The 16,227-nt window shown below is 36.5% G+C and overlaps 1 protein-coding gene across 1 annotated transcript in view; it reads right to left on the bottom strand.

Annotated features, from left to right (window-relative positions):
* Positions 1-16,227, bottom strand: part of HTR2C (5-hydroxytryptamine receptor 2C) — a 214,302-nt gene that overhangs the window by 77,892 nt on the left and 120,183 nt on the right. The window contains exons 3-4 of the mRNA XM_004590205.2: positions 10,884-10,997; positions 5,684-5,997 (exon numbers count right to left, since the gene is read on the bottom strand). Of these exons, the coding sequence (XP_004590262.2) occupies positions 5,684-5,997; positions 10,884-10,918 (349 nt within the window). The 5' untranslated portion in view covers positions 10,919-10,997. The remainder of the gene's footprint in view (positions 1-5,683; positions 5,998-10,883; positions 10,998-16,227) is intronic.

Below are 16,227 nucleotides of genomic sequence, written 5' to 3'. Positions count from 1 at the left end.
CTGCTTTAGGTGAAACATAAGTGTTCATATACTAGGGTTTAAAATAAGATTTAAGCAGGAATATGGGCACCATTTTCATATAAATAGGAAAATTGCTTCACTTTGAGAATGAATTCTAGTCACACAAACTTTAGAGGTTAGAAGACTGTAGTCTGCCACCTGTCGACCAGTTAAAACAGTTAGTGAAGCTATCTATTTTAATGAAATAAATATGTCTCCAGGACAACTAGGAGAACTTTGGATTGCACTGAACAACTTTTGATGAATCCCTGAAAATGATGCCTTTCGTAGACAATAGAAAGCATGATGGGAGATCTGTAGTTTCTAAATCTAGTCATAAGCTCTCTTTCATAAATATACCTTTGGAGCCTAGGTTTGAGTTTATACTAAAAGACACGAATCCCTAACAAAAGAGAGTTCAAAAAACTCTTCAAAATAAATGAAAATTTTAAATTGAAGGAAGATACTCTAGGAGCACGTATTTCAGTTTAATGAAATAAGTACATTTCAAGGGAAAGTTCTATATATATAACTATATATATGTATATATATAAAATTTTACAGGAGGGGAAGTGACTAACTTAGGGGCTCCTTTTTTAAAGGAGTCTTGTAAGTGATGTGACATGAAGCAATATTTTCAGAACCAGGGCTTTGGATTTGGGGCCAGTGTTGCAGCAGTGCTGGTTCAGCTGCTGTCGGTGATGCCAAAATCTCACATGGAGACTGGCTGGACTCCTCACTGCTTCACTACCAATCCAACTTCCTGCTAATGCATCAAGCAAAACATGACTTTACCCAATATAATCCTGAAGATAATGGACCATCAAAGCAATGGCTAAGAAGAGGTAATTGATTTATCTACACAGAATTTGGGTATATATTCTAATGTCTTTAAAATACTGGAAAACAAGAACAGGGTGAACACGGCACTTCAAATACACATTCAATGAGAGGACAACAGAATGGGAAAAGAATGATATGAAAGTATTGGCTTGAACAATTACATGGTAAATATTATAGACGAGGCATTTTCAAGGAGGATTTAGGTGATGGCAAAATTGTTTATCATCTTTCTTTTTTATCGTAACTTAAAATGCACTGATGCTGCACAATAACTCACATTGCGCTGTTGCTCAAGGTTTCATATAAGTCTGTCATTTCTTGAAGTGGATGCATTGTACATAGCTGTATGAACTCGGAAAAACATATCAAGCTGACACGAAGAAAACTGATGTCATGTGGCCTCCTAAACTAGTGAGTTTTAAAAAGTCTTCATGCTTACCCAACTTCAAGCTTGTAGTCTGTTAGCTATATGGAAGTTCCATGGCCACATATTTATAATTTAGTTTCACTTATAAACAATAGCTTCAAAAATGAAACATGTATTAATAAAGTATTATGTAATATGTAATAGTAAGAGGGTAATTTAAGGTTGCATCCAATTTGTTGTGAAAATAGATTTAAGGTTAGCAATGATTTTTTTAATATTTTTTTCCTAAAAGAAATATGATTTGCTGCTCTTCTGGCTAATTACTACACATGCTTTTTGATGTTTTTACATGCTTTATGTTTATTTCATATTTATATATGCTCTGTGGGGAAGAGCCTGTTCAGATATTGTGATAATTTTTATGAATTTTTTTTATCTTTCAAGTTCTTCCTTTATTTTGGATCCTTAACTCTATCAATATGATTGAATATTCTCTATTGGCCTGTTGCCTATCTTTCATTCACTCAATGGTTTCATTCAAAGAGCAAGTTTTTTTAATTTCAATGTTCAACTTATTCATTCATTTTGTGACTCATGATTTTTCATGTGGTAGATAAGGACTCCTGACCTAAGACTACATATATCATAAAGATTTTCTCCTGTGTTTCCCTCTAGTAGGCTAATGGTTTTAAATATTATATTTAGCTCTTTCAATGTTGTTCAAAATGTAAAATACAGATTGAGTTCCTTTTTTTGCATATGGGTATCCAGTGTGTATAGCAGTGGTTGTTAAGACTATTCTTTCTCTAGTTAAATGCCTTCAAAGCATTGTAAAAAATTAAACTGATTATATTTGTTAATTTCTGAATCATGTTTCAACATAGTCATATATGTGTTTATCTTCCTAATAAAAATACTGCTTCCTATAGTTACTATAGCTTGACAGTAAGCCCTCAACCCAACTATTACAAATTCTCCAGTTTTGCTCTTTTTCGAAACCATTTCTTATTCTAGATCCTTTGCTTTTCAACATAAATTTTAAAATCAGCTTGTCAAGTTTCACAAAAAAAGCCTCTGGGATATTTATTTATTTATTTATTTATTTATTTATTTATTTATTTATTTATTTTAAAGGCAGAGTGACAGAGAGAGAGGAAGAGGCAGAAAGAAAGGCTTTCCAAGTACTGGTTCACTCCTTAAATGGCCACACTAGCCAGGGCTGGGCAAGGCTGAAGTAAAGAGCCCAGAAATCCAACTAGGTTTACCATGTGGATGGCAAGAAACCAAACATGTAGGTCATCTTCCTAGCTGATTAGGAGGGAGCTGGATCAGAAATGGAGCATGCATGACTAAAGAGACACCACAATATGGGATACTGGTGCCATAGGCAGTAGTTTAACCCATTACTCCAAAGAGCTGACCCTTCCATGGGAATTGGATTGGATTGTGTTGAGTCTAAAGTCATTTGAGGGAGACTTGATATCTTAAAAAATACTGATCCAACGAATCTCTAAGTAGGGCTTACTTATTTATTTTTATCTTTTATTTTATCAGTGTTCTGTAGTTTTCCGCAAACAGTTCTCGCACACAATTTGGGAAATTAACAACTGGGAATCTCAAGGGTTTTTCTGAATGATGTGTTTCTTTTAGAGGTTGGCATCCAATTTTCAATAAGTATGTAGAAACACAGTTTAATTATGCAGATCAGCTTTGCATCCTGAGAGTTTACTAAACTCATCTTTCTATTGTTCTAGTTCAGAGCATAACAGATTCGTTTCACAACTAATATCTTTTGAAATCATTCATTTGGTAGCAGGTCTTGGTGGCTATTCCCCTGCTTAGTATGCTTGCAACCCATACTAGAGTGCTCCAATTCAAGTCCTGCCTTATGTCTTTTCCAGCTTCCTGCAAATGCTTACCCTTGAAACTAGTCACTGATGCCTAAAGTACTGTGTAGGGTGTCACTTGTGTTTGACACCCTAAACAACTCAACAATGTAAACATCATCAAAAATAATTTTTTAATTTAAAAATAAAAAAATGAATTAAGGAGTTTTCCTTTGCTTAAATTGCTCTGAAACAATTTGTGGAGCGCTATGATTATCTGGAATTTAAATATTTTATAGAAAACAGGAAAACTACTAGGTTTGATGTTTTATGGAATAGTTGCCTCTATAACTTTCAATGCTTTTCTACTAAAATTATCTGTTCCTCCTTATTTCTAGTCAGGTCAGTTGTGTTAACCCAGATTGCTTTGAGGGATTTCTAACTGTTTCTTGCTGAACAATTGGTTAAGTATAATCTTATAATTTTTTAAAGATTTATTTTTATTTTACTTAGAAATAGAATTACAGAGAGAGAAGCAGAGAGAAAGAGAAATTTTAAATCCATTGGTTCACTCCCCAAATGGCCCAATGGCCGAGGCTGGGACAGTCTGAAGCCAGGAACTGGGCTTTTCCTCCGGGTCTCCCATGTGGGAGCCTAGTGACTAAATCCACACCTGGCATGCGCCTGGGGTCACATATAAACGCCAGTTCATGTCCCGGCGGCCACACTTCCCATCCAGCTCCCTACTTGTGCCCTGGAAAAGCAGTGGAGGATGGCCCAAAGCCTTGGGACCCTGCATCCACACAGGAGATCCGGAGGAAGTTCCTGGCTCCTGGCTTCGGATCAGCTCAGTTCTGGCTGTTGGGGCCTCTTGGAGAGTGAACCAGGGAATCCTGGATCTTTGTCTCTACGTCTCTGTGTAAATCTACTTATTCAATTAAAAAATTTAATTTATGCTTTTGCAGATTTCAGATTAAGTTTTTTGAAATATTATATTCCCGATGCATTTAGTAGCTTTCAGCATTTGAAATTGGATACCCCTTCAATTTTTTTTTCCTTTTACTCTAATTGCTTCATATACAACAGGGAACTAGAAGTCTATTTTGTGAGAAAAACACATTACCAATAAACTCTGACTTCTCCAACTTCCTAGAAGAGATATTCAGTGGAATTATGTAATGATTTCAATTGTTCATCATAAATATTAGCTAGCAACAAAACTTTGGTTAAAATTAAGAGGATAAAGTGATGGTAGAGGGAGTCGGCATTGTGGTGTAGCAAGAAAGCCATATCCGCAACATCAGCATCCCATTTGGGCACCGGCTTGGTTCCCAGCTGCTCCACTTCTGTTCTAGCTCCCTGCTTATGGCCTGGGAAGGGCAGAGAAAGATGATCTGGGTTCTTGGGCACTTGTCATCCACATGGGAAACTTGCAATAAGCTCTTGGCTTACGGTTTTGGCCTGGCACAGCCCTGGCCATTTCATCTACCCGTGGAATGAACCAGTAGAAAGGAGGTCTCTGGCTCTCCCTCTCTCTCTCTCTGTAACTCTTTCAAATAATCAATAAATCTTTTGCATCCAGTGCAGTAGCCTGGTGACTAAAGTCCTTGCCTTGCGTGCACCTGGGCACTAGTTTGTATACTGGCTATTCCAATTCCTATCCAGCTTCCTCCTTGTTGCCTGGGAAAGCAGTCAAGGATGCCCCAAAGCCATGTGACCCTACATTCTGTGGAAAAACTGAAAGAAGTTCCTGGCTTCGAATTGGCTCAGCTCTGGCTGTTGTGGCCACTTGGGAAGTGAACCAACAGATGGAAGATCTTTCTGTCTCTCCTTCTCTCTATAAATCTGGTTTTCCAATAAAAAGAAAGAAATGTTTAAAAAAATCTTTTCTAAAAAAAGAGATGATGGAAAATATTAAGAAAAATTAAAATCCTCTCTGAAGAAAAACCAAGGGGTCTTCAAATAGATCATAGAAATAAATATTATGAAAAAGCTGCTTGAGTTTCCAAAATTTTTACACCTAAATAAACAGATACTTTAGTTCCACTTCTGCACAAACTTTTGGAAGTGTCCTACTATACTATCAGTTTCAGTGCCTCAGTTTTTAGAGTGATTGTGTGCACTTACATGATTATTAGCTAGTTTTGTAAGCTGTGTTTTGCAAACATGAATTATGGAATTCATCAAGAAAAATAGCTACTGAGCTCTGATTTTGCCACAAACATTCTGTCTGGCAACATTAAAAAGGATTACTTGAAATGTGTTTATTAAGGGTGGAAAGCTAGTTCATTCTTCTTTGATGAGAAAAAGTGGTAGGTATGTGTACTGCCTAGAACAGAGGGCTAGGGGGATGTTTCTGTCACTGCTCATTCTGTACATTTATTATTTACAAATGACTCTGAGCAATAGAACATCTATTTGCCATTTTAGCATATCATAAACTGTCTGTTCTGCTTTTTGACTCTGTCATTGGTTTCTTTCACAAATGGGATGCAGGCATTCAGTTCCTTCTAACACACAAACTGCTTTCCTCTTCTTTTCCCAAATGCTATCGGTAAAATAATGAGCTTCATGAGTGTTGACTATGCTAAATGATCCAAGTTTATAACATGCTGTGTGAATGGAAGTCTACCAGAGTTGTACTCACCATAAAGGATTGCAAGCAGAGACAGTGGCATGACAAGCAGTCCCACTAGCATGTCAGCAATGGCTAGGGACATTAAGAAGTAATTGGTGGCATTGTGCAGTTTCTTTTCCATGCTTACTGCCATGATCACGAGGATATTGCCACCTATTGTCATGATTATTATTACGACGATAGATAGTGCTGGCCAGTTTTGTACCCCGTCTGGGAATTTAAAGCGTCCACCATCGGAGGTATTGAAAATGTCAGTTACTAGAGCAGCTACTGGGCTTACAGAAAGATCACATTGCCAAACCAATAGGCCAATGAGGTGCACACTGAAAAATAAGAAGAAAAGAAAAACCAATCAGGTATATTTTATGTTGCTTACACACTGTGAATAATGCTTACACAAAATAGTTTCTTCATCAACAACTATTATAATCATATCACATCCATGATATTACATACATATGCCCATGTACACATGTATCATATTTTCTTAACCGAAATTAGGACACTTAAGCTGAAAAAAGTTGGCAAGATTTAATCCTAAGTCAAGATATTCTAATAATTTTCTTTTTATTATTATTATTATTATTATTATTGGAAAGCCGGATATACAGAGAGGAGGAGAGACAGAGAGGAAGATCTTCCATCCGATGTTTCACTCCCCAAGTGACCGCAACGGGCCAGTGCGCGCTGATCCGATGCCGGGAACCAGGAACCTCTTCCAGGTCTCCCACGCGGGTGCAGGGTCCCAAATCTTTGGGCCGTCCTAGACTGCTTTCCCAGGCCACAAGCAGGGAGCTGGATGGGAAGTGGAGCTGCCGGGATTAGAACCGGCGCCCATATGGGATCCCGGGGCTTTCAAGGCAAGGACTTTAGCCACTAGGCCACGCTGCCAGGCCCAAGATATTCTAATAATTTTCTAAATATTTAAAAAGTATTTCTCCTAGTTTCTATCTCAGTCATATGATTCGATATCTGAAGATTATGAAGAAACCATAAAACTGTTTGATACACTTACTCTATCATGGATAAACAAATTTTTTAGATATTTGAAATAACTATCTCATTAGTCAAAGCTGCCTGCTATTCTAAGCAACATGGAGGGCAGAGGCAAGCATAGCAATACTTATTAAATGAACAGTAATTCATAAATTCTTTGAAATACATGTTTTTCCTTGGTCACAAAAAATAACATATGACTCAAAAACCTACATCATAGTCTGTGAGTAACATTAACAGAAATTAACAGAAATAAGAGCAACTCATGTCTTTTCAACTTTGATTACTGTATAACTTTGCTTGTTGTATTTGGCATAAGTTCAAGGGGCTATGTTTATTACCTGTATGCTTTTTTGACCAATCACTTTATCTATCGTAACACCAATTTCCTCATCTATACAAGTAGAATCTATTACTAGGTTGGTAAAAAAATTAAATAAGATACATAATGTCATGAAAATAGAACTTGCGTTATAATAGGACCTCAGTAGATGTTGAAGTTAACCTTCTTTATGCCTTCAAATTTAACCAAAATATTTGTGGTCTTACAATCCAATCGATTAATTTTAAATTTAAAAATAATTTCAATCATGAATATTACTCCAAGATAATTCCTATGTATACAAAATTGGGCTCAAAAGGCAATTTTACATTCAAGATCTTTTCAGGAATGACTGATGGAAAAGTTGTCCTACTGTCTTTAAAAAAAAGATTCTGGCTTAAATTAGCTAATAACCATTGCAAATAGTTTCAGAAGATTTCATGTGAAATAAGAAACTGCACCTTCAGATGTCAAGTATAGAATCACAAGTGTTTATCCTTAAACCTAGAAAATAAAGTGCTGGGGAAATCTGCAATCCAGCTTCAAATGTTGTAATAAAATTGTGACAACACCTAAATCCTTACGTGTGTCTCTAGAGATGATAGACGAGTGAAGGATAAAATTGTACAAGACAAAGACACACAGAAAATATCTTTATCTAATTAGGAATTAAATAATACTGTGGTAAAAAAATTCAGGTAGTAGTATTGTTTCTATTTATTAATCAGAAATATCTTTCTGGGCCTGGCACAGTGGTTCAATTGACTAATCCTCCCCTTCAAACACTAGGATCCCACGTGACATTCATGTCCTGGCTGCTCCACTTTGCACACAGTTCCCTGCTCGTGGCCTGGGAAATCAGTGGAGGATGACCCAAAGCCTTGGGACCCTGCACCCATGTGGGAGACCAGGAAGAAGCTCCTGACACCTGGCTTTGGATCTGCTCAGTTCCAGCTATTACAGCCATGTAGGGAGTAAACCAGTGGATGGAAAATCTCACAATCTGTCTGTCCTTCTCTCTGTAAATCTGCCTTTCCAAGAAAAATAAACACATTTTTTAAAGGAATTTTTTCTTTTTTATTATAGAATCTGTGGAAACAATATTGAATTATCGAGGTGTCTTGTAGAATCTGATCTATTGTGAATTATGAAATAAACTAAGGGTACTGGATTAGATTCTGAAAGATTGTTTTGGTTTCCTGATTTCAATTGAATTTAATTTAAAAATTCATATTGAGCATCACTTACACAATTGGTTTTAGAATATTCATTGCATTTCATCTTTACATTTCTAAATATAGGTGTATAGTGAAGAATTGTCTTACAATAATTAACCCTAATATTTAATACTCATGTGCTCAGTAAAATATACAAATCCCCATTAAAAGAGAAATAATTTAGGTCTTGCTCTTAAAGCTTACATAATTTCTTTCTGAACAATGCAAATAATTTACACATTGCTACCAAACTTTTAATGAAAATATAGTTAATTTTCCAGTACTAGGAGACAAAGAAATTATTTAAAAGTCTGAACATGTCTTAAATCTCCTGAGTTTTGCCTGACATCTGACAATGGACATTGTTAAAGAAAGACAAATTATCACATATTTCTCTTAATAGAATGGAAAAAGTGCATGTTATTTCCTTAACTTCATAGCTGAGAAATTGGATACCTTTCTGTACAAGCTTACATTTTGGTATATAGGCCAACAGACCGACACTGAGATGGCACCAGCTCATGGAATAAGGTTATTGGTCTTTTCATTTTTCAATGCCCAACTCTTCTTTTTCCTTTTTTATTACTATCCTTCACCTTTTCTTTCCCTGTTGTCTGCTCTGCTTCACTTAGAATAAAGCACAATGGAAATCATTATCATATACAAAAAATCTGAGCTGAGATACCTAATTTCTATGATAGAGGACCCAATGTTAATCTACTCAGCAAGTACACTATACCAGAATGGTTTTACTTGGTGAACGTTTGGACAAGATTCATAGAGGACAAAATACAAGAGCAAAGAGATTCAGGGCTTCTCAACTATATCTATTTCAGATCTATTTTTTTGTATGCCCAATTCTCAAAGTGTAAGTTTGAAAGAAACTATCCCAATATTTTACTGTATAAAAAAAATGCAGATATGGGCCCGGCGGCGTGGCCTAGCGGCTAAAGTCCTCGCCTTGAACGCGCCGGGATCCCATATGGGCACTGGTTCTAATCCCGGCCGTTCCACTTCCCATCCAGCTCCCTGCTTGTGACCTGGGAAAGCAGTTGAGGACGGCCCAATCCTTTGGAACCCTGCACCCATGTGGGAGACCTGGAAGAGGTTCCTGGATCCTGGCTTCGGATCAGCGCAGTACCGGCCCGTTGCGGTCACTTGGGGAGTGAATCATCGGACGGAAGATCTTTCTCACTGTCTCTCCTCATCTCTGTATATCTGACTTTCCAATAAAAAACTAAAATTAAAAAAAATGCATATGCAAGGTGGGCAGTCAGCAAAGCTGTTGTCATCCCTTGGGACACCTACATCCCGTACTGAAGTGCCTGGATTCTAGTCCAGATTCTTCTTAATTTCAGTACACTCTGGAAAGTAAGCAGCTTCTGATTCAAGTAATTGAGTCCTTACCTTCTACCAAAGAGACCTGTACCTCCTGCCCCAGCTTCAGTCATTTTGAGCATCTAGGGAGCTCCCTCTCTCTCTCTCTTAATCTGTCCATATGTCTGTCTCTCAATCGCTCCCTTCTGTCCATCTGTTTGTCTCTCAATCTCTCCCTCTTTCTCTCTTTGCCTCTCAAATGAATAAATATAGGATGCTGAACTCTCTGCCATTGTCCATGCCTGCAATGATGGACATATGACTGTGTAAGAAGAACTATACTATAGTAATGATATAGGGGAACTCAGTGAAGGGGGAGGGAATTGGGCAGGGGATAAGGGAAATCCCAGGGCCTATGGAATTGTATCATAAAATGATGATAATAAGAAGAAGCAAAATTTAAAAAAAAATAGTGAGCCAGGGCCTGGTACAGTAGGCTAGTGGCTAAAGTCCTCGGTTTCCATGCACCTGGGATCCCATATGGGTGCCAGTTTGTATCCTGGCTCCTCCGATTCCCATCCAGCTTCCTGCTTGTGACCTGGGAAAGCACTTGAGGATGGCCCAAAGCTTTGGTACCCTGCACCCGTGTGGGAGACCTGGAAGAAGCTCCTGGCTCTTGGCTTGGTTGTGGCTACTTCATCAGCATGAAGGATCTTTCTCTCTGTCCCTCCTTCTTTCTGTAATCTGACTTTCCAATAAAAATAAATAAACAAATCTTTTTTAAAAATAGTAGCAGCCAATGTTTAAAACAAGATACACTTAGATTACCTAAAATTTAGAATCCCTTAATACTTGAGCCTGTTTTTTTCCCTAATCCCTTTAAATTGCACACTCATGACTTCAACTGCAGGGTTATTAGTTCAAGGTATCACATTCATTTGTCTAGCTGCTTTCCCAACTGCTTGCCACCCCCTAACTTCTGATCTTATGAAATCTCAGGTAAATCAAGTTCAGAGGCTCATGAGTGTATTTTATTCTGTTGACAGTTCAACTCCCTTCCAGCTTTTATCTGTAGATAAAGCAACCAGGAGCACTGTGATTATTTGACTTGAAAATATTGTCATTACGTTACTTGTGTGACTAATGAGTCCAAGTCATTGTATTTTACCCTTTCGTTATATTTGAATAGGAAACTCCCATAACATTAGTTTTCTGGGAGGTGAGTCTCTTATGCAAACTGAGATAAATATTGCTGAAGGCCATATAGCAGCATTTTCAACATCTCTGAGTACACTCTGGGTAAAAAAAAAATTTCTAAGTAAAAAAGTTATCTTTGTTAAAAGAATAGCATCCTTACAGGAACGAATGCACCGCATTCCTCAAGTTCACCATGATTGCTTCAGTCTTAAACAACCAAGGTTTAAAATTGAGAAGCAGAAATTAACAGATTAGCTTCATCATATTGTCCTTTCTGGGGAGAGAAAAAAAAGAAAAAGAGAAAATTAGTTCAAATGCAAATAACATGTGGAACAATCACTTAAACAAACTTCAATGCACTTATTTAGTCAAAAAAATTCAATACTTAACTTGGCAAACAAGCAATTATATATCTTGTCTTATAAAATGCAACATAGCAGATTACTCATTTATTTACCAATGTACAGTCTTAAGAGTTTTTATAAAATGTGTTCTGTATGATTTCTTTATATGGGACTTATACCAGATATTCTCTGTTATTATACGCATAGCAGCAAATCAAAGTTTTAAGAAAGTAATATCTCCTTGTTAATTAGCAAACCATGGAGAGAAAGCATGTGACCTAGTGATTGAGTAGCAATCTCTAAAATAAAAAGCTTTTGCCTTAAAACAACATGAAAGACCAAAAAAATTTTAAGAAATTCCATAAAGTGAACATATTTTATGCATTTCTAAGTTTTTTTTCTTCAAAGCAAAATAATCTGCATTTTTTGATAACTCCATGGGTATCTTTTCATTTATCAACAACATTATACTGACAGGCACAACATGTTTATGATAAAACAAATTTATCTGGTTAAATACAATAAACACAGCAAAAACCATATGTATTAACTAGTTGGTAGCCAATAGATAGTCTGTTACAGTCAGAGCAGACATTTAGCACCCACAAACCCAGTTGTACCAGATGACAGAGACTGAAATCTTCAGTTTTTTTTTTAATTGAGAGGCTACAACACATTTTCTAAGACTAGGACGAAAATATGAAATTCAAGCAACTTATCAAAGAATTTCAAGTTAGTTCATTTTATTTCCTATAGCTATTTTTTAAAGAGTAATTTGTGACATCATAAAACCCAACCAGATACCTTACAAAATGGAGTCATTATCACGTAGCATTCACTTACTTACTACATTAGAATGTTGATTAGAAGTAGACTACAAAATTCCTGAGAATCTTTGTAGTTCTCCTCATGGAAATAACATGTTTATGGAGTGCATCATGTCACTGTCAATCTCAACACTGACACTGAAGAAATATGCAGGGTGAATTTCATTGACTAACAGAGAGGACCTTTAAGTTTTCTGCCAAGAGTTTCCTAATTGGGAATAATAGTGTACTTCTCTGCCATTCATCGTGCCTTTTCCATATTTTCCTTTTAGGATTTCCATTTCACTCTCTTCCCATACTAAATATTTTACCGTAGTCTCTTCTGGGATTGTAAAGCTATTGAGGAAAATAGGGATCATAATGCTTTTAAATTCACACACATTAGGGTATCAATGAGAATTTAAGGGTGTGTGTGTGTGTGTGTGTGTGTCTGAAGGAGAGACACAGCATTGGACAACTTGAGAGTTTGGTATAATACTAAATGAATATGTATTTTACTTAGTCTGTAAATGTTCTCAAGGCATATGATAATGAAACTCTGTTTTGATAATCTTTTTTTTTTTTAGTATTTTCAAGTTCCTTCTACAAAATTGTATGAAGAGCTCACTCAGAACAAACTGCATCTTCCTGTTTCCTATCTCATTCAATGGCATAATTCTTCTAGTAACTCAATCAATGAATTTGATGTTTTCTCCTCTTCATTCTCAGCTTTCACGTCTCAATTTTGTCAGTGCTATCGCCACAAAATATTTATTTCTAAAACCACCCACTCACCACAGGGATGCTTAAAATAGAGTCCCCTAATGTCTAAGAATTCAGAATATTTTGTGGGAGATAAAAAGTGGTATAAGCCAAACAGGTCATTTCAGTCTCATGGAATTCTTCCAGAAAACACATTAATCTCTTGTTTCTCAGAGGACCAGAAATAGAAAGAAAATAATAAGGCAAACCAATAATATGAATAGATACTCAGTGTACCAGGTAAGATGCTTTGACAGGAAAAATCTTGTCTTCTCATGCTGTAAAAATCAGCATCCTTTTAAAGTAAACTAAACCATATAGAAAGTGCTCTTGAACTAGTGCTAAGGGCTTATACGTTAGGAATAAATCTTGCAATATCAGTTACTCTATAGTCATGTTTCCTTAAACTGCCTGGTCTCCAGAGCCCAGCACAGTAGCCTAGCAACTAAAGTACTCGCCTTGCATGCGCTGAGATTACATATGGATGCTGGTCTAATCCCAGCAGCCCTGCTTCCCATCCAGTCCCCAGCTTGTGGCCTGGGAAAGCAGTTGAGAATGGTCCAAAGCCTTGGGACCCTACACCCATGTTGGAGACCTGGAAGAGGCTCGAAGCTCCTGGCTTCGGATTAGTGCAGCTCCAGATGTTGCGACCTCTTGGGGAGTGAATCAATAGATGGAAGATTTTCCTTTTTGTCTGTCCTTCTCTCTGTATATCTGACTTTCCAATAAAAGTAAAATAAATCTTTAAAACAAAAAGCTGAAAGAATAGCCCTGAACCCAATTATTCAAATTTGCAAATAGTGGACTGAGTTTTAATAAGAATGTACAGGATTCTCGGGCCCGGCGGCAAGGCCTAGCGGCTAAAGTCCTTGCCTTGAAAGCCCCGGGATCCCATATGGGCGCCGGTTCTAATCCCGGCAGCTCCACTTCCCATCCAGCTCCCTGCTTGTGGCCTGGGAAAGCAGTCTAGGACGGCCCAAAGCTTTGGGACACTGCACCCATGTGGGAGACCCGGAGGAGGTTCCTGGTTCCTAGCATCGGATCGACGCGCATTGGCCCGTTGCGGCTCACTTGGGGAGTGAAACATCGGATGGAAGATCTTCCTTTCTGTCTCTCCTCTCTGTATATCTGGCTTTCCAATAATAATAAAATCTTTAAAAAAAAAAAAAGAATGTACAGGATTCTCAAAGATAGTGTATTTCATCATATAAGAACTTAAGTGTTAGGAAATATATGATTTTGTGTATAGAAAAAGATTGATTAATCTGAAACAAAATAGCTGTTTAACTATAAAGGAAAAATCAGATTAAAACTATAAATATTGTAGATTAAATCACAGAAATAAGTTCAGGATCAATAAATATACAGACCATTCTCATACTGCTTCCTGTAACATGAATTGTAAATCTTTTCATGCTGTTGTTTATAAGATCTCTGGCATGTACATTTGCCAAGGAAATAGGGGCAAATTAATTTTCAAATGCTTTTTAATAGTACAATTTTATATGAGATATGACAGAAGAACCTTAATTAACATGACATTTTAAATACAAATTTATGACCTAAACATTATAGTCAAATGATGTCTATGCAATCCATGCTCATGCATCAATATATGTCATGTATCATTTAGTTTATATCATCAAAAACAGTGTGAACACTTGGAGGCAAAGTATTCAAAGTAGGATTGCTACCAAACAAATAAATGTTAAACTGTCAGAATCAGTAGCACAGAAATACTAACAATGCCAGGACAAATAGTCATCTTGGAAATGTAAAAAATGAGTAACAAAACTAAAAATAATGTGAGGAATAAGACTGACAGCAACAAAACATTTTAAGGATTTTGTGCTAAGTTTTGAGGAGAATAAATTTATAAATGTGCGTCGTAAAGAAATCACAAATAGATTGCAAAATTTGCACCCCCCAAAAAAAATCTTTCTTTACTTCCAATTTCTAGGTAAGACCTCTCACTTAAGCACTTCCCATATAGCTTCATGTTCCTGGTTACAAAGTAATTGGCTGACTGAAGGGAAGGGAAAGGTAGAAACATGAGGAGATTTATGGTATGAAATCAAAAGACCCTATCAAAGGATAAAGGAAGAATTATGGTTTTATACAAACTGTTCTTGGAGGAGAATAGAGGTTAGCAACTTTACTGAGAATTCTGGACATTTCCTTGTATCAATCTAACCACTCACAGTTCACTTTTATTTTGGCCTTTTCTATCTTCTTTCACTGGAAAGAGATGGCTCACAGTTCAATCACATTTTCTGTCCTCACTGGTTATTATTTCTCAGCTCTGATCAAGCAACACTTGCTAAGATTAAAGCAACTGTCAGTATTTCTGCTGATGTTTCAACAAAAATTGGAGGATGTGGATTAACACATGAATACATAGTTTACTCTTGATTTCTGGAAATCCCATGACTTCATCATGGTGATGGAACAGATTATTTTCCTTAATATTGAAGAGACTAAAGCTGACACTAAATGTCTTTAAGAATTATAGAATACTCAGTCAATTGGAAACATTTCTGTTTGACTTTTTGTAATACTTAGGATATGAGTATGCGATATCAATTTTGGTTTGATTTTTGTCAGTTTTCACTTTCAGAAATTAGGGACTCATAATTTTAAAAATCTGGTTATTATACCCACTGTAACTTCAGCAGATGGTTGGACCAAAAATGACCTAGTCTTAAATGTTCTGATTAGTCCTCAGAAGATAATATTAACGCTACACAGACTTATAACAATTTGGAGAGAATTCTCTCAATTCAAAAATTTTCTTTATGATTAATGAATATCATTGGAATATACCTTTCAACTTAAAATTTACTTTAGAGAGTTTCTTTTGAAAAAATCACACTTGCATCATACTCAAAAATCACTGGGCAAAACTACTGATTATTTTGATAGGAAATGTTCTGGTTATTACAGCCAATGAAATTAAAGGCTTATCTTTTGCCATGAAATGTAGGATTTTTAAGAGCGTTAAGAAATGCCTTCTATCTTCTTGTATTCTACACTTATACATTCACAACTGAATTTATAGAGCTAACAGTTAATCTGGTTCCTTTCCTTCAGACAGGTCCCTGTTTAAGCTACATTAAGAACTTTGGAAATTGATGTTCTTTAGAACAATCTTGAGCAGAGGTTTAACAACCTCCCGCTGAATAGCTACTCTGTTCTGTCAGAAAAGGTTATTTTAGATCAGGCAAATGGGTTCAAAGCAATAGACCTCAATGGAAATGATTACTTACTAATTTGTCTATGGATACCACAGGATACTACAAAGCCAGAAATTTTCTTATACATTTTTACTTGACTTTTCCTGGAATACAGTGATTCCAACACAGAATTGGACATTTCTGCCATGCATAAATTAAACAATTCTGAATATCTAGCTGTATAAGTGGACTGATTCTACCATTTTTTCTCCAAACTTTGGGAAGCTAAGGGGAGAAAATTAACTGGATGGGATTCTGTGTCTCCCCTAAGCATTTCAATAGAGCCTATAATGATAAGGTAATTATGCAATTTTAATTCATCTCCAGTGCCATTACTTTCATTTTCTGACCCTCCTCAA

This window comes from Ochotona princeps, chromosome X (assembly GCF_030435755.1).
Source record: "Ochotona princeps isolate mOchPri1 chromosome X, mOchPri1.hap1, whole genome shotgun sequence".
NCBI classification, from domain to species: Eukaryota; Metazoa; Chordata; class Mammalia; order Lagomorpha; family Ochotonidae; genus Ochotona; species Ochotona princeps.
The sequence above is the reverse complement of the archived record's forward strand: the minus strand, read 5'-3'. Positions and strand labels throughout refer to the sequence as shown.